This window comes from Ciona robusta, chromosome 9, assembly GCF_009617815.1.
Source record: "Ciona robusta chromosome 9, ASM961781v2".
Taxonomy (NCBI): domain Eukaryota; kingdom Metazoa; phylum Chordata; class Ascidiacea; order Phlebobranchia; family Cionidae; genus Ciona; species Ciona robusta.
This window is the reverse complement of record NC_143243.1, coordinates 4,011,149-4,036,912: the sequence shown is the minus strand read 5'-3', so window position 1 is coordinate 4,036,912 and position 25,764 is coordinate 4,011,149. Positions and strand designations below refer to the sequence as shown.

Below are 25,764 nucleotides of genomic sequence, written 5' to 3'. Positions count from 1 at the left end.
AAATGTATAGCCTATTTTTTTTTAGGGTAAAATGAGTTTTAGTTTTATTAAGTCAGTCGAACAAAAACGACCGGGTTCATGGCCTGAACGTTTTGCTTGGCCAAAACATTGACAACAGAAAGACAATGTTGTGTTATTGTTCAATATAATACGCTACAATAAACACATAGTACTGACACGCCTTGTTTTACAATCGTTTAACATTCTGATATATCACGGATGTTTTTGCCGTCAAGTGTCCTGCCCAAGCTTGAACATGAAAGCAATTGCCAGCGATGAGCCTTGTACTAAGAATATATACATAACTTTATAACTGTAGCCCAACAGTTTTAAAATAGCATTGTTAGAAACACGATTTGGGTGGTAGCGGTGTCCTGTCTTACCCCACACCCTTACAATACAACTTGCACGTAATTTCCTAATACAATAAAAACATAGCTTGTATAAAGTAAGTCTGATAGGACAGGGGTCTAGTTTTTCAAAAAAAGAGATTTTCTTTGCATTGAACATTTTATTGAGCGTCGACATCAAGTTTACAATAAACGCTCCTTTCATAAAGTGAACTTTAAGTGGATCTGCTAAGAAATTAAAACGGGGTATGACGACTAAGTACCACGCCCCTACCTTTCCCAAACAGCTTCGCTAACTCTTGGGAAGGTATTTAAAGTGCGGCCAGAGTCAGCCGCACAAAAACGCATATTTACAAAACAAGTTATTGTCATACAACAATTTAAAAAATAAATACAACACAAACCAGTAGTTTTTCGTGTTTTTAAAACAGCAAGTTAAAAGGTTAAACCAGTTAAGGTGTTTGATTATTTCAATAACACCATTCATATTTGGAACTTTTACAACCGCCTTAACTGTGTAATGACGGCACATTAAAGGAATCATTCACCGCATGAGTGTACATGTATGTACAAAGTAAAACAAAAAAATCTTTAAAAGAAAAATATTTCATTAAAAACAGCTTTCACATAATTTTGTAATACAACTTCTGTCAGGAGAATTGGGAAGCATTTTCTATAAATCAATACAATGGGGTTGCAGTTCAGCTCTGTAAGATTAGAAACTGGTAGAACATAGACCAGGTAGCAGTCATGGGAAACATTAAGTGAGGAAAACAATCGCATTTTAATGCTGAGGTGCTTCGTAAATCGAATTATGTTGTTTCTTTGTGCAAGATAAAAATTTGTTTATATGTTGTATGTAAACTATTTTAAGACGTCTTTACATGAAATATTAATATGATGAAAAAAACATTGTACAATTTCATCAAAACTATTTAAAAAACATGCTTATCCCATGCTAAAATGAAGAGATATTTAAACGATAATCAAATAAATGATGTTTTTTAAAAACAAACAGAAGTAAAGGATATTGCTTCTGTTAAAAAATTAAGGTCACGATTTTGAACTGTTGGAAAAACATTGCATTTCATCTCGGAACTTTTTGGGACTTGATTTATCACGAAGAAAAGAAATGGAAACTTATTGGCAAATAATACCTCGCATTTTTAAACTGTATGAGGTTTTCATTCAGAATGTGAGAGGTTCTGATAAGCTTTGTTGATATCCGGTAATTAAATGTGAAGTAACCAAATGCAAGTTATAACAGAAACCTTGGAACAATATTGCTAAGGAATCCGCGCTTGTTTAGAGGTAGGAGGCAATTGCCAGAAAACCAATTTTGAGGACGGTTCTCGTGATCAGAAAGCCAATTCTTGTGAATTCGGAAGTAACAGGTCTTTCCAAAGACATATGGGGTCAGTAGCGAGCTATAGGTGAAAACGAAAGAACACATGACGTGAAAAATCGGGTGATACTTCTTGAGGTATACAAGCCACTGGGAAAGGAGGTTGAATGTTTCCGTCTTTTGTGTTGAACGAAAAACTAAACACGCCGAGCTAAGGAATAAGATGGGACACAAAAAGATTTGTCTCTTCCATGCAAGAAAGCATGGAGAGAATATCTGAGGTGGAGAAGTAACAGCGAGGAAACATAGTGACCTTCAAGAACAAGAGTACCAAACGTTATTTTGCTGATGGAGTATTAAGTTGTGATTGGAACAAGCTTTTGGTGAGGTGAGAATCTGGAATAAAGTTGCACCACGTATTTCAAGCGCGCAATAAAGTTTTGTCGCTGTGGAAAGCACGATGTCTTTTTCGTCATACAAATATAAGAATATGTTGTGAGGCCCATCGGCGAGAATAGTTAACTTATGGTTTGAGGTGAAGTTAAGAAATGTTAAATAATAAAAAATGAGGTCAGGAACAAGGGTTGGCAGAGGTCATCTTGGTTCAAAGGGGACATCGTCATGTTGAACCTTAACTTGTGAATTTTTCGAGTCAAATTTATACCGTCTCCTCTTTCATGTCTGTCAAGTTACTGACGAAAATTTGTGCTGCAGTTTGTGATGTAACAGAGCTTGATTCTGATTTGTCAGGTTCAACAGGAACACCACTGTCTGCACTCGAGGTATCATCAGCATGACCCCTGCTCTTGCCCCGTGTGCTGGGAATTGCTCGGCAGTTTCTATGCTCGAGCGAGGAAGTTCCCAACAACGGTGATTCACTTCCATCTTGCTTCCCCTGGAAAATATTGAACATTTATTTCAACTGAAAATACAACAAGTTATATTAGTTGTTGATGGCGAGACATAAAGGGTATGGGATCAAAGCTTGCTGCTAACATTGTGGCGTATATGTGTTTACAGAAGACCCCTAACACCAGTTGCGTCAACCCAGTGGTCTCAAATTATTTTTCTAAATTGTCAGCCGAATTACATAAACAATCACCCACAAAGTTACACACGTGGAAACTTGTAGGGGGCACAAGATGTATGAAACAGAACACCAGTGCTACAACAACTGTTGTAACCCCTCATGCGAGGTGATATAGGTTACATTAAATGTTAATGCTAAAGTCTTGATGCTGTTACAATTATAGGCAAGAAAAAGCAAAATAGTTGAAAATCCTACCTTTCCAACGACCTCCACGATGTGTTTTTCAGTGTAATTAGAAGATACAAGCGGAGATATGTGGTACAGTCCCATGTAATCACTCTTTCCACTCAGGCACTCTTTTTCTACAAAACACCAAGTTAAAAGAAAAAATTAAAAGTTTGTAACTAAAAGATTTTTTTTTTTAAATTAGAAAATTTTTCTTACCAGTGATTTTATTTGATCTGTTGTTGACATTCACGTAAAGAGTTTGTCTTGATATTTCACCACTCTCACTTTGGCTGCTGTGGAAATACATGGAAAGTTACACAACATACAATAATGGTCAGTATATCTTGTATATATATACATGCAGTGATATATATATATGCCTAACATGGGCATGCATAGGCGGGAATAAGTTATGAGAACCTACGCGTATAGTTAGGTACACACTAATACGGGTAAGTTGCTATTATAAAAGGTTATAACCAGACGTGAACAATCTTGATTTTGTAAGTGATTATATATTTTTATCTTAATCACAGAGGTAAAAAGCGTAATTTTTGTCCAGTTGGCATTGGGCCCATTTATATCTCCCCCCAGAAGATGGTACCAATGGTGTAATAATAAAAAAGCAAAAAGGAAATTAAAAAAAAGGCGTCTTAGATAAAGTAACATTCGTACCTTGCATGAGTGTACGAACATTTATTGTTCAACAAACATTGATCTTGTTCTGTTGCTACGCGACGCGGAACTCTCTTGTAATGTTGTCGTATTTTACAAAGCGTAAAAACCAAGATAACACCAACAAGAAACATTCCAAATGAAATGGCAAGCATATATTTCAACTCAATTTTCATTTCTTTGCTTTCTTCTGTATGGAATTCAATGTTAATGTAGATCCAAGACTTGCAGACCCCAAGAATGAGTGAGAGCTACTTCATATGTAACTAACATCGGTGTAATAATGGAGGTTCTTGTGCTTTTTAAACAGGTGTTACATCATATGATGCAGCACCTTAGTTTTACATATTAAAATGCCTTTCACCTTGGTTGTTAGATTTCTAACAAACAAGCACAGCCCAAGTATATTGTATTCACCACATTGATTAATGAGGTTCCCTATGTTTAACAACTATGAGTGTAACTGTATTTTAACAATGTCACTCCAGATTTTACCCTGCTTGTTAGATACAAACAAGCACAGCCAAAGTATAATGCACTCGCCGCATTTTGCACTAATGAAGTTCCCTATCTTTGATGACTAGTGTAAATACAATTTAACAATGTCAGCCCAGATTTTACCAAAAACCTAAACAAAAGTTATTTTATTTTAGCTAACGCGTAAAAAAAACAAGTTTATAAAATAAATTAAACAAAGTTTATAAAATAAATTAAACCAGTGCTACCTTTCCCAGTTTCTAGTATCATGGTTTGTGTGGATGTTGTAACATGTAGGAACGGTCCAACATTATATTTATCCTCGCGACAAACACTATTTGTTGGTTGAGCGTTTCGACAATTCATCCCATGCTCGTTGGCGCACTGATAATATCAATGAATGAATGTAAGTTATTTATCATCTGTTGGTTAGGGGACAATGACAGTCGTTATAACATAGGTGTTCTGTTTCACACACCTTACATGTTACAACGTGTGCAACTTTGTGGGTGATGTTTTCATTAATGTATTGCTGACAATTTAAAAAAGATTAAACAAACATTATGTGACCACTGGGTTGTACAAATTGTGTTTAAGTGCTTTGCCCAAAGACACTTAAACACCCACAATGGTAGCAGCATCCAACTTCAAACCTATAAACTCTGATCCAGAGGCATAGTGAGTGAATGAATGAAAGTTACTTACTTTATCCTAGCGTGGCCGGGAAATTTTTTTATGTATGGCTGATAATTTGGACAACCCATTAGTGACCACTGGGTTGGAGCAATTGCCGTTAAGTGTCTTGCCCAAGGACACATACGTCCACAAGGGTAGCAGCGACGAGCGGAGCAATTGCCGTTAAGTGTCTTGCCCAAGGACACATACGTCCACAATTGTAGCAGCGACGAGCCTTGAACCCATTACCGTTACAGGCAGGCGCGCTAACCACTATGCCACGGCGCCATAGTGCATTTTGCTTTTAACAACATTCTTACCTTGGGGTATTGGTTGGCAATGGAAGAGCAGAGAAACGCGCAACACTCCACTGTGAAGTTGGCAGCCCCGACATCATCCAACATTGAAGAGGGAAAAGTAAAAGTTTGCTTGTGCATGTTGGTGTGTGGGACCATGAAACTGGAACAAGGTTTCAAACGATAAAATAAGTTTAATGCTGAGAATACGTAGGACTATTATAGAGTCAGGGCCACTGATAACATGAACACAGATAAGCAGTCTGGTTGTTTGGGTGATGAGCCAAAAAATTAGGTAATCAAGGACACCACCCAAAAAGTAGGAATATTGTAACTGAAATAAAATAAAAGACGCACTGAATAAACCATTTATTTTTGTACCTAATAAATTCATTACACATAATATACTATTACAGCGTATGAAGTAGCCTGTTTGACAGTTGATAAAAAATCATACCGGTTAAATAAATGTTAGAGAACTTAGTTTTACATCCAATTGACAGTAAATTGCATCATATATTATTGAGGGGGAAACTATTTTACAGATAATCAAAACTTTTACAGTTTAAATAACCGGCAACAACAGGGTTTCTTAACCAGGAGAGTGAGAAGTTCCCAGGGGGTGTGGGATGCTGAATCATTAAGGTTGGTTAGGTCTATTTATAAGCAATTCCAGAAGGGGGGTGAGAATTGGCTGGTGATTTAAAAAAGGGTGCAGCAATGAAAAAGTTAAGAATCCATGTTATAGAGACTCACCTAACATGTTGGTTGGTTGGACAATTACCAGAGATAAGTTGTATGGAGTTGGTTATAGAATGTTGATGTTTGGTTATTGTACATTCATCTAAATGAACTCCCATCCATGCGTCCTCATCTGTATCTGCTGATATCTGAACAATACATTGTTACCATAGGTGTAATGTTACGGCTGTTCTTACATACTGATACTGCTACCGTGAAATAACCATGTTATGTGCTAGTACTGCATTACCATTATTGTTTACACAGTTAGTACCATAGGTTGAATGTTACATGTCGCCATCGACTTAATATGTTTAAGCACTCCAGTTTGAGGCCTAAACTAGCTTTTATCACAGCGTTTTTTAAACTGAGGTTAATTCCTGGTATTTAGAGGGTTAAAAGCTACCAATCAAAAAAAAACATCTAGCTTTCAAAAGGCAAGGGCATTTGTCGGATTAAATATAACTATTGTAATTGAGCGCCATATTATATTTTGGGGGTAAATCTTATAAGCATCTTTGTTAAAAGGGTAAAACATACAAAAAAGTTTAAGAATCGATGATTTATCCTGTTGTCAAGTGTCTACAAAAACGGGCAGAGCTAAAATATATTGCATTCGCCACATTAAACAATGAGGTTCACAATGTTTAATGACTATGAGTGTAACTGTACTTTAACACTGTTACCCTAAAGACTGACAAATAAAAAAACTGCTTTCACGGTTGTTAGTTGTTACAAACACTTTTGTTTACTGGGTCACAAGTTTAGGGTTATTTGTAGAGTAAAATAAAGTCACACAACAAGGGGTATGTCGAAGTTTATGAAAGCCTCGTTGATATTAAAACATCCCTTGCTGAGCAAATAAATTAGCATGAATTTACCGCAAGCTCATCATTTCGCATTTAAATATTTGCTTTCAGGGGAAGCATGGTGGTGACTTGACGTAGAAAGTCACGTCCGCAGTTTACGAAACACAACAAATCGTTTGCAAAGTTAAACTATTTCAACTAAAAATGATCGTATATTTTTAGTTTAGGGATTTTATGTAAAATAGTCCTTTTTTAGGTAAAATATTTAATACAAACATAGGCCATATGGAAAACATGATTTTCATTTTAGACATTTCGGTTAAAAAAGCTAAAACTATCATTAGTGATGTGGGGAGAAACAAGAAAATCTGGGTTTTATGCATCTAATTATGAACGTATGTAATAGTCTTTTTAACACAGGTGTTTTATACACCTCTTGTTTGCTTACTCGTAGCAGCGACGAGCTTTGAACCCGTAACCTCTCAGTTATAGGCAGGTGTGCTAACCATTGTGCCACAACGCCGGAATTAAATTCATTTGTTAATTTTTAGTATTTTATGAGAAATATTCTATTAATTTTGAATGAACAAGTTTCAAACCTCAATGAAAATATTTCTTCTTGGTTCTGAATCTTGGAGGGAAAGAGGGAATTTGATTGGATGATTTCTCTCGTAATCGGGGTAAGCTTGCATTTGGATTTCTGAGGAAAAATTATTTAATAAATTTTCAAGAAAAATTCTTTTTAAAAAACATTGATTCCACTGTACAAAAATACATTAACAAATAAAACAGGAAATTGATTTAAGTTATTGATTGTACATTTCGCAGAAAATATTTAATGGAGGTGGCACAGTTAGTCATTTTAGAATGTAATGCACTATTTATAATGGAGAAAATATTTAATTTTTTATTTTATTTCAGAGAAAATATTTAATGGAGGTGGCTTGGTTAGTCATTTTAAAATGTAATGCACTTTTTATAATGGAAGTTTTGAACATAATGTTGGGGTTCATAAAACTGATACATTATCGCAATACATAAATACAGCGAATATAAGTTTAACAGACAGAACGCGAAACAAAGTTTTTTGTGAAAACTAGAAAGATGACCGTTGTGGTTTGAGACATTTCGCCTAAGGCTAAACAACTGATGGAATCTTAAAGGCCATAAACACATTCAACTTGCTTGCTCAATAATGGTTAAAGTAAATAAGAAAACTTAGATTATGGCCGTTGTTTCTACTTTTTTTAAAAAAACTAGAATATTCCTTTCTACAGGAGTGAGGTACTTGTCAAAGCAACTAGGATTTAAGTCAAATTTAGCCCATTACCCTAACACACATACTACTTATATACATATATAAATGTGTAAGTCTAAATCAGGCGTGCCCAACCTTTTTCGACCCAAGATCTACTTTTCAACTAACCAACTGCACGCGGTCTACCAGCTAGCGTCAACGTATGCCGAAATATCTCTTGTATGCGTTTATCCCCTGTATAAGCAACTGCAGCGGTTCAATGAACCATGCTCATGGTTTTAACTTATCAGCAACAAAACTACTTTAATTACTACACAAATTTCAATGATTTCGTTACCAAAACTAACTGAAATGTAACAAACGAAAAACGTCACACATACAATTGTTGCGTCACACCTCACACGTCATATTTAGCAAAGCTTAGTTGTGTTTTTGCAGGAAAATCCCTCTCATAGCCTCGTGTACTGTTCTAAAGTGCTGCTCCTGATTTGCTTTTTTTGCCCTACTGTACCGTTGCATTGCATATTAAACAAACAGGCTTTGAATATGAATGAACAGGAAAAAATAATCGTCCTCCTATTTAGCGATAAAATGGTAGGTCATGGCTTGTTATCTCTCTGCCATGCTACTGACGTTTGTTGCGATCGCTTGTCAAAAGTCGGAAAGGATCAAAATTTGGGGGAATATAGTCAAAAATACTTAGTTTGAAGCACAGAGAGTTACTAGTGTACAAATCATGCAGACCAGGTTAAGGAAATTATTGTAAAATAATCGCCATTGTTCCGATTGTTACGTCATAGTAGTCGTCATCTTGGATTTTTGCCTGCTGCCGTACAGGTACGCCCTCTTAACACGGTCCGTATTTTTTGTACAAAGTATTGATAAAATTAATGATTTGGCAATTATAACGCGACAGCAGATTTTTTGATTTTTTTTATTACACCTGTCTCGGTCGACCGGAGATAGGTCCGCGGACTACCGGTAGACCGCGGTCGACGGGTTGGGCACGCCTGGTCTAAATGATTGGAACTTATTTGTCCATTTACACTACCAGCTCATGAGTTACCACATATTTAATTTGTGGGTGATTATTTATTTGTATGGATGACAAATTATATGTTAATATAAGATAAAACTCACTTGGTATATTACATGTAAATGTTACATGGAAGGAATTCTGTAGCAGATCAAAATATGCCTGGAATAAACACAAGTTTATATGAGGGGTTCTGTATTGAAAGCTGGTACATTAAACAGATGTGATTTGTATATCAACAAGAATGATGTTTTATAGAAATTAGAAAAAATCACTGCAGGTCTGAGATTGTTTACTAAACTTTATGCTAAGCTAAAGGCAGGCACTAATAACTGTGCCATGGCACCTGATATAGAAATCAAGACATGTTTGTATTAGTTTTACAAAACAATAAGATATCAATATGGGGTGCATATATTTACAAGCACCAATGATATAGTAGGGTTGGTTAAGATGTGACCTTTCACTTTCCTTTATCACATATTTATTATATACTAAGAATATTCACAGAATTATATACAGCAACTCAAAGAGCGAGTTGTTAAATGTTAAAAACACATCAGGAAATATAGTTGGTAAAGGTATTTCGATATATCATCTTACCCCACAATACTTACTCCAGTTAACATGGCTAAATCTTACCCTTTATACTTATATAATATGAGAGATTAAGTTTTAGCATACCTCTGTCTGCATCTGTGCATTGTCTTTCAATCTAACACCACATTCTCCTACCCTTGCACGAAGATATAAAACGTCAGCATCCTGAAGCAACGGACAATCATTGAAGCTTACCAACTGTCTTAACAGAAGGTTTGCCTGAAAAAATGATCATGAAGTAAAATTTCAATATCACCATACTGTTAAAATGGTTGGGAGTTATAGGAATGTTGTTTTGTAAATTAACTCTTATATTTATTTGTGCGAATACATTTTAACATCCTATAAATGTCGTACTTATTAAAAGTAGGAAGACAAATAAACGCAAAAAGAGTTGTTTTACAAAACAAGTGTAATATGGTTGGCAACAAAAGTAAATAAATATATATAATTGTTTATAAAATTGCACAAATGATGGCAAACATAATGGCTTTTGCATGTTATGTTCAACATACAATTTTCACTATAGGTGTGAATACTATAGGAGCAATGTTTTATTAAAAGCAATAAACCAGCTTTACAGGCTGGCAATCTAAAAAAGGGTTAATAAATATTTGCCCTTTGTATTACAAACACACCACCACGCTTAGTAAGTTCATGGAACCACAATTTACACAACAACATAACAATCTGTCCATGGAATGTATATACTTTGTTGTTTAACCAAGTTATTAAGTTAAACAGTGGTAATATGGAGGACTTCTTAGGATAGGGGAAGAGGGGACACAGGGACATCTTTTGAACATCTAAGTATCCTGATCTGGTTTTAAACAATTAACAACAGTCTGTGGGAGTCGTGGGTATACGATTTCATAATTCTTTAAATGGTCTTTGTTTATAACCAAATGGGACAAAAATTAAAATGAAAAAGTGTCTCATCTTTCCCTACCCTACTGTAATATTAATATACAATAATTTCTATTTGTCCTTTCGATTACGGAAGCGAAGATTAAAAAATATTTGAAAAAAAGACAGTATATAGCCACAAAACATAGTTATAAAACAGGCTTACAGTTAAAAATCTATTTACATTTAATTGGAAAAGGCATTAAAATACAAAGTATACTATTTTTTACATTGTTTGAACAACTACTGATTTGCTATGGTGTAACTAGAACTTAAAGGGGCATAACAACGAAAAATCAAAATTTGTGTATTGATAGATATGCTCATTGTGATCTAAAGCTACCATCAATGTTTTAAAATACAAAACAGCTTTTGAAAAAAATGAGTTTGAAAACCGCAAATTCGACCGCTGGAGTAAAAAAAAATTGGCCGTTGCGCAATGCATGGGATTTCCCATAAGAAAAAATTTCACTCAACTTTGATCGTTTCTAGTTTGCGCAATGCATGGGATTTCCCATAACAAAAAATTTCACTCAACTTTGATCGTTTCTAGTTTCTAAAAACTGCAAAAAATTCAAATTTTATTTCTGACTTGGTATAATGAATGCTTCTTCTTCAGAACTATATAAAAAATTGTAAAACATAGACTTTATTATGTTTTAATTTTTGATTGAACATAGCTACATAAAGTGCTGACTCAGCACATGTCCCACTACTACCCACTGTACCATTTTTTTTATAAAAAAGTCAGTTTTTCGTGTTTAACATTCGGTTTAAAAATATGCTGAGTCAGCATAATCTGGTATGTACCTACGTTCAATCGAAAAATTAAAACATAATAAAGTCTATGTTGTGCAATTTTTTATATATTCTTGAAGAAGAAGCATTCATTATACCAAATCAGAAATAAAATTTGAATTTTCTTCAGTATTTTAGAAACTAGAAGCGATCAAAATTGAGTGATTTTTTTTCTTATTGGAAATCCCATGCATTGTCGAAACAGCCGAATTTTTTTTACTCCAGCTGGTTTTTTTCACGCGATTTTTTTAGAAGCCGTATCGTTTTGGCAAACTTTGATGGTACGTTTAGATTACATTTGAGCATATCTATTCATATACAAATTTTTATTTTTCGTTGGTATGCCCCTTGGGCATACCTATGGGCATATTGGGAAAAGGGTCAAATATAATATAGCATTACTATATAGTGACACTTGTTATAATGAATCTCTCACTATCATGCAAAGGTTTCCTGCTTAAAACTGGAGTGCAAAACAAGGTGGAACAAGTTCAAGCACCACTAAAACATACATACCCCACTGCCTGTAAAGCTGTATCAAAAGTTTAAAAAACATCGACAAAAATTGAATAAAAAGCAAATTACAAAAAAAAGTAAAAAAACAAAATTACAAATGTTAAACACAGAAACTTCTTTACCTCTCTGTTTACTTCATCCAAGGTTAAATTGAGGCAGAAATGAGAAGGCCCACAACATGAGGGTTTCAAACTGTTTAGGAAAATATTGATTTCAGAAGCATCTGGTGGATCGGGCAGTGGTTGGGTGTCTTGCTTAAGTTTCACTTTGATAAAGTTGACGTAGTTAAAGACAGCAAGGCTTGTGAGGTGGGGATATTGCTTGGAAAATGATGAAATGTCTGTACGGAAAGGTATTTGTGAGCATTTAGTTGTGATCAATTTTGCATTTTTTAAATTTATTTGCAAGCATTTAATCATGAGCACATTTTTTCATGTTTCTTCCTATTCTAAGTATTTTTGCATTTATTTAGGACAATTTTTGCAAGAGCGTTTCAGTTACATTAGATGCACTGGTGCAACATTTTGTCTTGTTTTGAGTGACTTGCATTTCCACTATTAAATGAAAAAAATTAGATAGAAAAAATGATTTTCCCTAATATTACTTGCTGATTTAGCAGATGAGTTTAATACTTCTACATCACTCACTTTTAAATTTGTAAAATGTTAAATTCAAATACTGTAATGTATTAACAACCAATTTCATAAACAACTAATTTTGAAACGAAATCACACAAAATCAGTAGCCAACGATAATGCATTTTTCTTAAGTTGAAATAAACAGAAAGCACTATGTCGATAACACAGTGTTTTGCTACAAACATAAATTAATTTCTTGCTAACAAAGCACATATCAGATGATGGATTTGAGCAGATCATGATGTAATTTAAGTCATAATGTCCACTTTTAAAAATGTTTTCTTTAGCCTAACTATATTTTTTACATGAAAAATTTTACAAATAGTATTTATTAGGTGTATGTGTTCATTTAGAACCAACTTGTGAGAGCGTGGTCCGGACTGTTTAAGCAACCAGCAAATAAAATAGCATAATGTGGGTAATGTGAAATTCGAACTTTAAAAACTAGAGAAAAAACTGCCAGAAAATTCATAATTTTGCCTGTTACCCTTAATGTCGCCTTATGAGGCCTGTTGTGTAATTTGCATGGAAATACATATGTGTGTATCGTGGCATTAAGTTACACTGTGTTACGATTTCCTTTTTACAACTGAAACCTGATTGTTATACATATGGCAACAGCTTACCAGTTGGATTACTACTGATAACAATAGTAGCAGAAGCTTGGTCTGATAAGTTTAAGTCCTTGGTTTCCACTGTTGAGTTAGGAGTGACCTGGAATAAAATAACTTTTTGCATTTATGTTGGGTAAAGGCAATATTCATTCACACAGACCGTGCTATGTAAACAGTATTGGTAATGCACAGGACATTGGTATTTTGACAGTGGCAGTATGCTAAAAGCAGGATATGATTCGTAGCAAGACGGATTTGTCATTAGATTTAGACTTGGGTTGCACTAGTCACATAAAACGATGAATGATGCCATTTAGCAGCCCGCCTGTTGGGGTAATGGACCAAATTTGGCATAAATCTCAGGCCTGCACCAAGGACCCCAACCCTAATAAAGCACCCAATAAAGCATATACTTACCACTAGTTCTATATGTGTAGTTACAGAGGTTCCAAAGTCACCAATTAGTTTCCATTCCACTGGGTGGCTGTTTCTTAACACCAGTGTAAGTTTCTGGCTTTCAGTTAGGAATGATAAACCTTCCAATTGTAATACTATTTGGGTTGAACTTCTAAAACCACATTTTTGTGCATTAAAGAAAATGTAAATTGAAGGTAAACACAGATTTATTTAACATTAGAATAAAACAGGTATAAGATGTTATGTTTTATCCCCAACCAGGCATAATTAAAAAACTGTTATTTTAGGCACATCTTTTTTATAAAAAAAACATTTCAATGTTTCATAAGTCATAACGTATTCAGCAAGATTTTATCAGTCAAAGAATAAAAAGTCACACAACGACAAAAACTACATATTATAGCGTGCACATTATAAGTACATAGCAATCATCTTCAGCTCACTTAAATTTGCGATACAAGCAGAATGAATAGCCAAAACCCAAAATATCCCATAGAAAAATAAAATTAAGTGTAAGCATTCGAACATTATTTGCCAAATGTGGTTATAACCTGTGGGCTGTGATTGCAGCCTAAGATAGGCCATAAAACAGTATACCCCACACAGCTTTCCAGTAGTAGGTACCAAGTTTCAAAAAACCATATTCAAGCTTACCGTTTATTTGTGACTTGCACAGCATACACCAGCTGTTCCGGTTTAAATATTACAGCTTTGCCGACACAACCTTCATCAGTTCTGGGAACCAAGTAAGAAACAGAGATTTTATCACTTGCTCTTGAGTCAGGTTCTTCACAGATTACACCTGAATGATATAATAAATTGACAACCCATTGTAGTGCTAGATTCATATGGAAACAGTAGCTCAGTCAGGGGGGTTTAAAGGTTTGCAAATCCCTTAAAAAAAAAAACCTTTAAAAAACATGTTTTTCAAAAACCCCTGCTTATGTGTTCTTGCTGCCCCACTGTATGGGACACATGCATAGGTGTAAAATAAGGGAGACCTAGAGTCACGTACCATTCCAAGTTTTAAAACAAGAGTAAAATTGTATGTTTTAGCCCCAACAGTTTAGGATCTGCAACAACTTTTATCCTGCTGTTAGGTGTCTATACAAACAAGGAGAGCCAAGTACTTTGCATTCACCACCTTAATTAATGACGTTCCTTATGTTTTACTAATATGAATGTACCTGTATTTTAACAACGTCACTCCAGTTTTTAGTAAAATTAACAAAGGTAACATGATTACATCTATGATGAATGACATATACCATAATGAAAAGATATTGAAAAACTACTGGTACTACATATTGATTCACTTACTTTGATTCACATTATCACCAAATTGTAGTTTAATGAAGTTAGCTCTTTCAACTGATGTAAAAGATGTAACTTTATCTTCATCATAAACGTCTGGCGGGAAAGCCCATCCAGTAATTGTAGAGTATAACTGCAATATACTGCTACTAGGGTTCAGATCAAACGTGGATTTGGGAATAATTTCACCGGTGTCATAAGATACAATACTAGAATGCTTGCCAGATACCTGGAGTACAAAAAAAAAGTTAAATCTTTGGTGGTTTAAAGTGATTGTAACAGCATTTTGTGTGGGTAATGGGTCGGTTCTGGCCTAAATTTTGGGTTCCATGGCATGTCTTACTGTAGAACTTTACCCATAGAGAATAGAATCAGCATAAACAATGCTGGGGTTATAAGCAAAATGTGACTTAAATCTCAGGCCCATGTGATGTGCCATGTCATATAACCTTAATTCCCACCCATATAAATTATAATTTGCATATACAGTGTTGGAAAAAGGGGTAAACTTTGGCATAAACCCCATGCCCCATGGCATGCTTCATCCAAATTTAATAGAATGTGCATAGGTTTATATATTCTTTGGGTAAAGGGTCAACAAATTTTGAGTCAGATAGCATCTTACTCGCACTCATTTAGATTGAACTTTTGTTGTTAAAAATACAAAAATGTTTTAGTCAGGGAGGTATGATACTAGCTGTGTATTTGTTTCATACAATTGTATCCAGTATGAAGAACAATGCTTTTAATAAAGCTTATCTAATACATAATTTCACCAAAAAGTGACATGGTTGCATAATAATGCATCAAATTGCAAATCTGAACTTAAATTTCCACTTACATAAAACTGGTATTGTTCCAGGCTTTTCAGGCCCTGAATAACCCAACTTATGGGCTTTGTTGACATCAGTGCGAATTTGTACTTTCTTTCAATAGTAATGCTGCTAGAATTTGGAGGTAAGAGGGAGGCAGTGGCCATCTCATGAAAGCTGAGGTATATCTAGAATAGAAGATATGTAGATATACTAGGCTGCACTTCTACATTTTAGGGGGTAACCTGCCAAAGACTGCCCTAAAAAATCCAATGTTTGGGCATGGCAGGTGCTAGGCTGTAGGACTTTTTCTGTATAAAATAGAATGAATGTGCATATGCAATGTTACAGTAACGGGCCAACTCTGGCGTTAATCCTTTGCCTTATATTGTGCCTTGCTGGGACCTCACCATTTTGCACAAAATGTAGGTGACATTGCTAAAATGCAGTTACACTCACAGTTGTTAAACAAAGGGTACATCATTGATTAATGGTTCCAATACTGTATACGTTGGCTCTACTAGTTTGTATAGGCAACAGCAGACTAAAAGCTGTTTCAGGCTTAAAAGTGAAGCTTCAAAACATAGCATGTAAGTCACCGCTGTTTCAAAAATTGCCTAGGTACCCCTAATGTTATGCTTATGGCCCTTACACATATACAAAAGAAAATACATTCCAATATTACGACCAAACATTGGTTTAGAAGGTAGACCTACAAATGTTTTTCTTAAGTGAAAACCCCATGCTGTAATGGGTTCATAATTAAAAGAAAAACACCGTAGACGTAGATGGCAAATGTGCAGAAAGCACAACAAAAAAAATCAATATGTAGTCCTTGGCTTTCGCCTTTCGATACAAAATATTTGATGGAAACAGTTTAAGAACCATGGACAACACATTTAAATATACTTGTAAGTAGAAATAGTACGGTTTAAAATACTATATGAAGAATAAACATCTTCTATTTCGTATAAATTTTCAATGACAGTTGTTTTGTTGTTATACCTATATCTTATCTTTTTGTTTTAACTATTCTTTAAACTTTGCAAGTGTAATCAAATAGACAAGTAAAAGTTCTTGTTAATATAAGATAATGGGCCCTTCCTATTTTTGTCTGGACAGAATATTAGTCTAATAAAATAGTACAAATCAACTTGACCTATACTTTTATGCAGCAATTTTTGTAGAGATTTGAAATGGTTAAAATACTGAATAAAATACTTAGGCCCATTGCAACAGTTTTTTTATTGATATCAAATGATCGAATTATTGATGAAAATACTTACAGTTTCAGATTGGTTATTGTTCACATGAATTATATGTCTCTCCACATATTCAGTATCAGTTGATTTACGCTTCTCAAGCATCCCTCTACCACTGCAGCCTTTCATTTGGTCATGAGGCAGTTTTACTTGTAGATAACCCTGTGTGCATTGAGGAGATATGATAAGAAATAAGTCTTCTTTGGGTAATGGGCCAACTCTGATTTAGATAAATTTAATCTTTTACAGACAGATGAGATAACAAACAAAATGTAAAACAAAAATAATGGGTCACCCCTGGCCAACTTCACTGTAAAACCCCACCCAAAAAATGAAAAGGTCCCCAAATAACTAGTAAGGTATCTTTAGTTAACAGTATTAGTGCAGATTATAAAAGGCTGGATAACACTTTGCAAGAACCATGTAACTTGTACTAGTTTTGTGGATAAAGGAATCAACAGACAACAAACTTTATTTTAATCATTTTGTATAGCCTAGCCTGTTTAACCTACCATAAATTTTATTTAATTTTTTTCAAAAACAGTTATGAAGGTCAGATTAACTTAAACATCCAAGAGTTAAAACTGTACAAAGCTACACAGGTCACCTTTAAATGATCTGCTGCACATGCTTGACAGATAATTGGACATGTAGAACCTCTTTGTTCTTTGTCTGCTTTAGAACCTGCAAGAAATATATGGTTTATTTGCAATGCTAATTGGCAAAAAAATACATATTAAGGTACTACTGCTAATGTTAATTTAAAAGAGTAATACTTTCAATGTAAAACTAGCAATGCCAGTTCAATGTTGCTACAAACTTGCATAAAAGAGAAACCTAAAGGATATAATAATAACAATAATAACTTGTATTTGTCTCTTTGATTATGGTAAGGTAAATAATTAAGAGGAAAAAAACAGATATTGTAAAAAAACAACGGTTGTAAACTTCATTACTTGTATTATACAGTGGATGTTAAGTTGTTGCAATTAAATGAAAAATAATTTTTCAAGCAAATTTATTAAACTTAACATACTGATAGAATAGTTAGTTAGGCTGACTCATTGACCACAAGAATAAAACCATTGCTAATACTGTAAGTGTTCTATGTATAAAAGCATTGGTGGTGATCTATATTACAGTGGAAATCTAGCTCATATTAAGTTATATTTATTCAAAACAAATTAAGATGTATTTGGAATAAAGTGTTTTACAGACAGGGCCTGCAATGGGAGTAGTTTGCTTTAAAAAAGATTAACGATTATGTTTGCGGTCAGACACCACTATGGCAATGTGGAAGACGAAGAGTGACATACAATGTACACAAAACGGGTGGTTTATGTTAATATCCTCTTTACACATTGAAGAAATTGGGACAACCTAGCAGTGACAGCGCTTGAAAGTGATCGATTATGTTTGGATAATGGGTAGAGGAGCTTTCTTCTTGATCGGTGGAGAAAAAAATAGAATAAGAGAGACAAAGAGCCAAAAGAGAGAAAATAGAGGTAAACTCGCGCGCAAACACGATAAAGTGCACGCATATCAGCAAGAAAAGTTTAACCGCGTTTGTTTAAAAGAGAAAAACCGTGGCGCTTAAACTGAAGTGACCAGAGAATCTCGCCTCACCGCCCGCCGTATTAAAACAGGCGAGGCTGGTCGGGTGGAAAAATGCGGCATAACACTGCGGTCGTAGTGACTTGAGAGAAACCAGACTCGTCCTCGGTAGTATTAGGTGTATGTGCCGCGCGATCCTAAAGGGCGTGTGCAGCTTTCGCGCGCCTCAATGTTTAAGAGGAATGGCCTGGCGCGGTTAAGGGTTCTACAGCTCAAGCCGCTAAACACAAAGACATCGTTTTCACAGTCAAGTTCACGGACACGTTTAACCACGGCACAATATACTAGTTTAAAACCGAAATTTAAATTCAACAAAAAACGGCAATTTCAATGGTGGCGTACAAATTGTTCTTGAAACAAACACACACAATGGAATAACAAACCGCTTCCTGGCCATGCCAGTATAATATTGATTAATTACAGTCACACTACGATTTTCAATTTTCTGTGAACAGAACCCTCAGTGCAGTAAAAATAGAAATTGTTTTTAGGACACTACATGACTACAGTACAGTACGGAATATGTGGTTAATATTACACGACGAACTTTTATAACCACGAATTGTTCCTAAACAATGAATTGTCCCTAATTTCACTATGTATCCTTGCCATTGAACCGTTAACCTTAAAGTATGTCGTGTCCGCTGTGGGCAGGTAAAGAGAGCGATTTAACCACGGCATTTTACTATTGCGTTTAACCAATGCTCACTTTGCGCATCTTATTTATGACCGGGGAGTGGTCTAACATACTTTAGTTGGACGAAGTCGTGCATAATTCATACGCAATATGATACAGTTAAAAACAAAACCAGACCCTACCGGTTGGGTCTGTCATTAACAAATGGTTTGCTTTGCTTATGCTAGACGCACACAAATGGTTTAAAACGTTCTGTTTGCTATGCATGGACGATGGCCTTGTTAGATACAACACTACAATGCTGCTATTCATACAATGCTAAGTTAGATAAACACAACTTAACTCGTACATAGGAATAGCAAGGGCCATAAAAGTCAGAATTAACCTCCCTATAAAACAAACACTGTTAAGTAGACATACTAATGTAATCACAAAGTTAACCGCATTAATAGTGTTCTATTAAAGCATTCATTAAGCAAACAAAATTTACTGATCATAGCTAACAAAGGGGGTTTAATAAGTAATGTTCATGTTAAACCAAATTTTAAAGAAAGATTAATCAAAACTACAAAGCCATCGAAGGCAGATATTTCTATCAAACAATGTCTGTATTGTAAACAATTGCTTGATATTAAACATTCAAAATATAGGAGTAGTTAATATCTACTTTGGTTTTACCTTCACAAAAATAAGTGTTGTTTTCGTTTTTGTCAAATACGAAATACCAATGTATATGTATAGTGCCACTGTGGAAAATAGCCATGCATATATATTGTGCCATAGCAGTGGCACCATGTTCAATAAACAAAATACGCTGGTACATCGCCTAGAGCAAAATAACCGAGAATAAAGTTTTCGATTTGAATTTGCTTAGCACACAACATTAGTGGTTATAATAGGCAGCATAAGGTTGCTGCAAACTTGTGAAACTGGTTGAAAGAAAGTTTCTACTTTCTAGGAACAGTAAAAGGTTGGAAATGTAATATAAATATATATATATTTATAAGAATAGTGATACATAAAATACACCAATGCCTTTCAGTGTTTAGTATTTCTCACATGTGCATCCACTCGTTCTTAATGCAATGTAGTTCTGTAAACAAGGACTTGTACCTCACCATCACCAATATAGAATAGAACATCATAGCTGATATAGTTGATAAACATAGCACTAAACAAAATTTTAAAGTCGTTGATAAATGTCAAATAGTGTTTGGAACAAAAGAGAAAAGGTAAACAAGTTATAAAGCAGTAGGAAGGTTTACCCTGGCCTAATATTTATAATGAATGGGTTAACTTAACCAAGCATGAACCAAAGTTGCCGCCGTATTGTAATCAGGCATCCATATTCTTATTCATTGAAGCAGAACAGGCTTGGACGTGACATACCATGAAAGATGTAACGCCCAACACAAGCGATAAGGCATTGTGCATTTTTGAATATTGAAAATTCAATATCTGGGATGTGTTCTGGCCAGGACACAGTTACACATTGGGTAACCTCATTGATTAATGAAGAGAATGCAACATATTTTGCTCTGCTTGTTTGTATAGACACCTTAAAACTGTGCTATGCTTAAACTTTAAGTGCAAACATATTTGATAGCACCCCTGTTTCAAAAGTCAAGTTGCTGTTAGTATAGTAGCACAAGGTGTATAATCTAAACTGTCTGCAAACCATTTGATATTTTTTAGAAATTGTATATTTCAAAGGTCATTAAGAAAAATAATGGAAAAATTTAAACACAAAACGATAAACATAAAAACGTAGAATAAAGCTTTTTGTAATAGGTGTAATTTTACCATAAATAAAGAAATGAATAAAAATGAAACTTTTTGTAATAGGTGTAATTTTAACTTAAGGTTTTAACTAGAACAATATTCTTCATGTTCCATTGCCCAACTTGGCCTACAACAGGAAAAACTGGTCCAGTTATAAATTGGTGGCCATGCCTCATTAATATATTCAACCAAGTGTAACATAGTATAATAGCAAAGAGAAAAAGAGACACCCTGGTCTCTATTGGAATGAAAATTAGGGAATGCAACCCCTTTAACAAAAACGAACAATCCACAACCCAATATTTGAAAAAAAAACTGGTTCAATTGTTGGTTGTAGACCAAAGCATAAATAATTGATACATGTTATTTCGGTATTGACCTATTTGAAAGGGTTTTTATCTTTCTTTAAGGCAACTTATATATATACATAATATACGGTACATATTATACAAAGGTTAAACGGCTATTCAAAAAATAGACTCACATAATTAGCTATTAGACATTTTTTTGCCTTTTAGGTGACCAGGCATACCATAATAGTAAACAGACAAAACATCAGTGTAATAAAGTTTACTGATTCTGTTTTACTGGTTGAACAAAACATTTACTCAAATATTAAGGTATATTTGCAAAGAACACTTTAAAATGCACTAGAGGTTAAATTGGTTTCTTGTTAAACAAACATTATCATATTGCCTGCAATGTTTACTGATAAATGAATTGCAAGAAATTTACGGATGACCTGTCACCCCAAGTATATTAATCATTAACTGTCATGAAGTTCTATATACAAGTTAGAGTTAGTCAAAAGCATTGTTTTTAGTTTTATTTTTTATAAAATCATGGGTGATTTCTTTTTATAAAATCCAGGGTGACACTTAATATAGAAGTGTCTTTAGTCATCAAAAATGGCCTATTATACATGTACCAACATTACGCCTATTATACATGTTAGCATTTTACCAATGCCTTTCAACCAAATCAATGTATATCAATTTTCAAATAGCCAATTTGGTGCTAGTTCGGCATTCTTTATGGGCAAGGTCCTTGACCTTGTTGACTGAGGCAACATGGTAGGAAAATTAGGCCTTAAACTAATATGATCTATGTCACTGGTTCCTTACGAAAGGGGCGAGGCCCAAAGTTAGGTCAGCTGCTTATTTTTTGTGTCGCTTGTTTTTTTAAAAATCTAATTTAAAATAGTGAAATAACAAACTGCATTTTTTTACTTTATCATTTATTATATATATATATTATAAATATATATATCAATACCAGGGTCGGCGAATTTTTAAATATCTGGGGTATGCGGAGTGCACCTGTGCAATGACCATGACGTCATATTTGTCATTGTATACATGCGGCGCATACCTATTTTTTTTCGGCGGGAATTCGCAACTGAAAATTGGCCCTGCCATTCTCACAGCCACGTGATGTATAATAAAGGTAGTTTGCCTATTAAACAGGGCAACAGGTGGTAATAAACAACCTATCCATGTTCCAGAAGCAGCACTGCTTTATATTTACAACGTTTTCATCCGCCAAGCGGTATGTGCGCATTTCAATCAGATTGAAACTTAAACGGGGATCCGAGTGTTCGTATTTGCCAGGTTTAATAACGTTACTACAGCAATAAATTATCGGTAGAGCTAAAAATATAACAAACAATAGACTTTAAGTACATTTATGCATTATTTTAATCTACTTAACCCGTTTAACTAAAATTCTAAATTACTGTTAATCTGTTATTTATGTGCTGCAATCTCTTCAGATGGGTTGTTGCTCTTAATGCGAACAAAACTAATCTTCCCATACATACCAAAATATATTATGTTTCTGCTAGCGGAGTTCCACACTAAAAGTGTGCAGAGTTTTGTTCCATGCTTCAAATGTGGAGTGAATAGTTTTATTTATTTGTTTAATTGATAGGTACTGCATGTCAATAAATTAAAACCATAAGCAAAAACATACAACACAGGTAATCCAGATGTTAATCTGCACAAACCAGAAAAGTTTAAGCATTATACCACATAATACACTACATACAGAAAACCAACCATCTTTTTTACTTAAACACAGAAGTCATAATGTCTTCTTCACTGTTTTGATGATTTTTAAGAAAGTAAAACTAAACCTTTTGGCGTTAAATTATAAAATACTTTTTAATTTACTTTATGTGATAATTGATCCTAATATTCTATAAACATATTAGCCCTTTAAACCATTATTAGTAAAACTTTAATCATTTATGTATTTTTCCGGCAATTTGCTTGGGTTGCAAGAATTGACCAGACTGATCTTTTAAATGGCTCGCCTTAAAACGTTTTGGGAACCACTGCTCTGGGTTACAGGCAGGTATGCTAACCACAATGCTACAGCACTGGAAAAATAAACAGGAGATAATAAGCGATGAGTCTAAATATTTATCATTATTTTTTATGCAAACAAACAATAATAACAAGAAATTTCCGTGTCCTTTCGATTACGGTAGCAAATATTAAAAAGTATTTAAAAAAAAAACAGGGTACTGTGACAAAAAAAACAGTTGTTAAAACACACCCACGACATACTGTTAAAATGTCTACATTTGTAAAGAAAAAAGCAATCATAAGCTGTACAATTTCCTGATGGCCACGCTTACCTTTTGAAGTAGTAACTAATAGCAAAGAATAGTAACCCAGCTTACCTAAAATATGGTTGCTATCCGTAAGTCCCAATAGGAGCAAATGACAAATCCACAGTCGACCAACCCACATGCTACAGTTCAAGTGCGACACTGCAACTCCAGAATACGTTGAATCCACTGCAGGTATTGGGCATTCAAAACATAGCAAGATAAATAAGGACCTAACACAGCATCTATTTTGCAAAAGTTAAAGCCATAATACACATTGAAGTAGACTATTGAACAGAATTCACCCGTACTGATAAATGGTAATCTTTTAGCTGGTGGCCACCTGAAATTTTGGTTTCAAAATGTTCTTTAGGTCTTACTGGTACTCCCTGTATAATTTTTTTGAGAAAAACTCGGGTGTTTGTGTTGAAAATTAACTTTGAAAATGCACGAAACCGTGCTGCGTCACCGTATTTTCCACCAGCCGTTATGAATTAAACCAAGGTTGGATTATTACGTCATAGAATTCGTATTGTTACGTTTGATTCCTACGTTAAAACAGTGGGAAAAAACAAGGTTATAACGTCCGGTACCTTATGTAATATACCACTATTGTGACATAACAGACCGCGATTGTGACATAATAAATCGTTAACCTTACGCCAATCAGACGAATTACGCTGATTAGACAGCAGGTATCAGTAAGGGCTATAGAACATTTTGAAACCAAAATTTCAGGTGGCCACCAGCTAAAGGGTTACCCTGATAAATAAGCCTTTATAATATTTTTAACAACTGTTGTTTTCTGGTAATTCTTTTGGTATATTAATTAATTCTGCGCTACTGCATTTAAAGAGATAAATAAAATTAATGTATGTTATATTGTTATGTTTGTATAAATCCAGAGTTTTGTTTCTTTGGTTAGATTGGCACAATATGTTGCCAGTCAACTAACATTACTTTATTGGAATGTATTTACTTAGTTTTATCTACCGATGTGATTTATATGTGGTGGTATTATGCGCATTGATTATAACAACAAAGTTCAAATTAGTAGCCTACCCCTACAGTGTTTCCTCCTTGAATGCAAATGTGTACATTGTATGTATAATTTAATTTTCCAGTACTTCTAACTACTAAACATACCCTAGTGCAGTAAGCTTGCATTAAAATTACTATACTAAAATTAAGTAGAAGTTAAATATAGCATTAGGTAGCAAATGTTATAATGTACACCATAAGTTAGTAGTACACATCAGTCAAATCCAATACACTGAACACTGGTAGCCATTGTTATTATAACGTTCCAATTTGCTACCAAGCATTTTTAGTTATCCTTTATGTTGCAAACAAAATAGCCTTTTTATGCCAATAGCGATATTGAAATACACTATACACCAGTATTTCATTTGTATATATTGCAGCAATGCCGCATGATTCTTGATACACATTTATAAATTATCGTAAACAAGACCGTAGCCCTATGTCTAGCCACTCCAACGCCTGGCCGCCCGTCTCCGCGATGAAGTGTGGGCCGTAGGGCTCACATATTCGTGGCACATACGCCGCGCAGCAGTTTTTAGGGGGTCCCTAATAAAACTACGGGTTGCAAGCGGATGAAGATATTTTGTTTATTTGAAACAGAAACGCTGCGCGGCCCCGTCCAATAAATGTCAATGACCATACGTATTTATAAAACAAGTTTTGTTTTGGTCCGATAATTCCAATGGTTTTTGAGTTAAGGTTAAAAAATCATTACGCGGTTGCAGATATTTTGGTTATTTCGATAAATAAACACTTCAAAAAACATTTGAGGTATCAGACCATGGCGCACTCTCGCCATGTTATATAACAGAGGGCGCCATGTATAACAGAGGGCGCCATGTTATAGAGGGCGCCATGTATCAGACCAAATATCGGGGACCCGTGTTTTTAGGGGCCAAATTGTATCGGGACCCGTGTTTTTAGGCGCCGTGCCGCTAACATTCTGCATGTTGTTGCAAACAGTTGTATGTATCAAAGTCCATAGAAATTATTTGTAAATTCAAAATAATTGTTAAGCCGAGGCGAGAATCGAACTCGGGACATTATAACAAAGTGTAGTTTTCGGAATGCTAATTTTGTTTTAGGAACTATAAACATCGTTTATTTGAAACAAATATAGTAGACTGGGGGAAGATGAGACACTCTGTTCGATGAGACTTAAACTAGTTTTAGTTTTGTAAAAAAACGGAGATATAAACATGGGGAAAATAGGCAGGAGTCAATTATGTATAACTTTAATTTGGAATAAAAACAACAAAAAATATCGTTTTAAGTT

General features: G+C 34.6%; 1 protein-coding gene across 4 annotated transcripts; it reads right to left on the bottom strand.

Annotated features, from left to right (window-relative positions):
- Window positions 1-491: 491 nt before the first annotated feature.
- On the bottom strand, window positions 492-25,195 carry LOC149731108 (uncharacterized). 4 transcript variants are annotated; one of them, XM_089885330.1, is made up of 20 exons: window positions 24,507-25,195; window positions 23,517-23,633; window positions 17,405-17,481; window positions 16,822-16,959; window positions 15,565-15,723; window positions 14,730-14,952; window positions 14,064-14,211; window positions 13,410-13,560; window positions 13,005-13,092; window positions 11,863-12,080; window positions 9,605-9,739; window positions 9,025-9,082; window positions 7,226-7,326; window positions 5,833-5,966; window positions 5,101-5,239; window positions 4,354-4,489; window positions 3,629-3,818; window positions 3,170-3,246; window positions 2,981-3,087; window positions 492-2,590 (listed from the first exon to the last, which is right to left on the bottom strand). In XM_089885330.1, exons 2-20 carry the CDS (start codon window positions 23,584-23,586, stop codon window positions 2,354-2,356), a joined length of 2,586 nt encoding a protein of 861 aa, XP_089741456.1. In that variant the 5' UTR covers window positions 23,587-23,633; window positions 24,507-25,195; the 3' UTR covers window positions 492-2,353. The 4 variants fall into 4 exon arrangements, with proteins under 4 accessions (XP_089741456.1, XP_089741455.1, XP_089741459.1 ...); XM_089885329.1 differs by having other exon boundaries at window positions 23,517-23,689; window positions 24,507-25,193; XM_089885333.1 differs by lacking the exon at window positions 24,507-25,195 and having other exon boundaries at window positions 3,170-3,243; window positions 23,517-24,464.
- Between the last annotated feature and the right edge of the window lie 569 nt (window positions 25,196-25,764).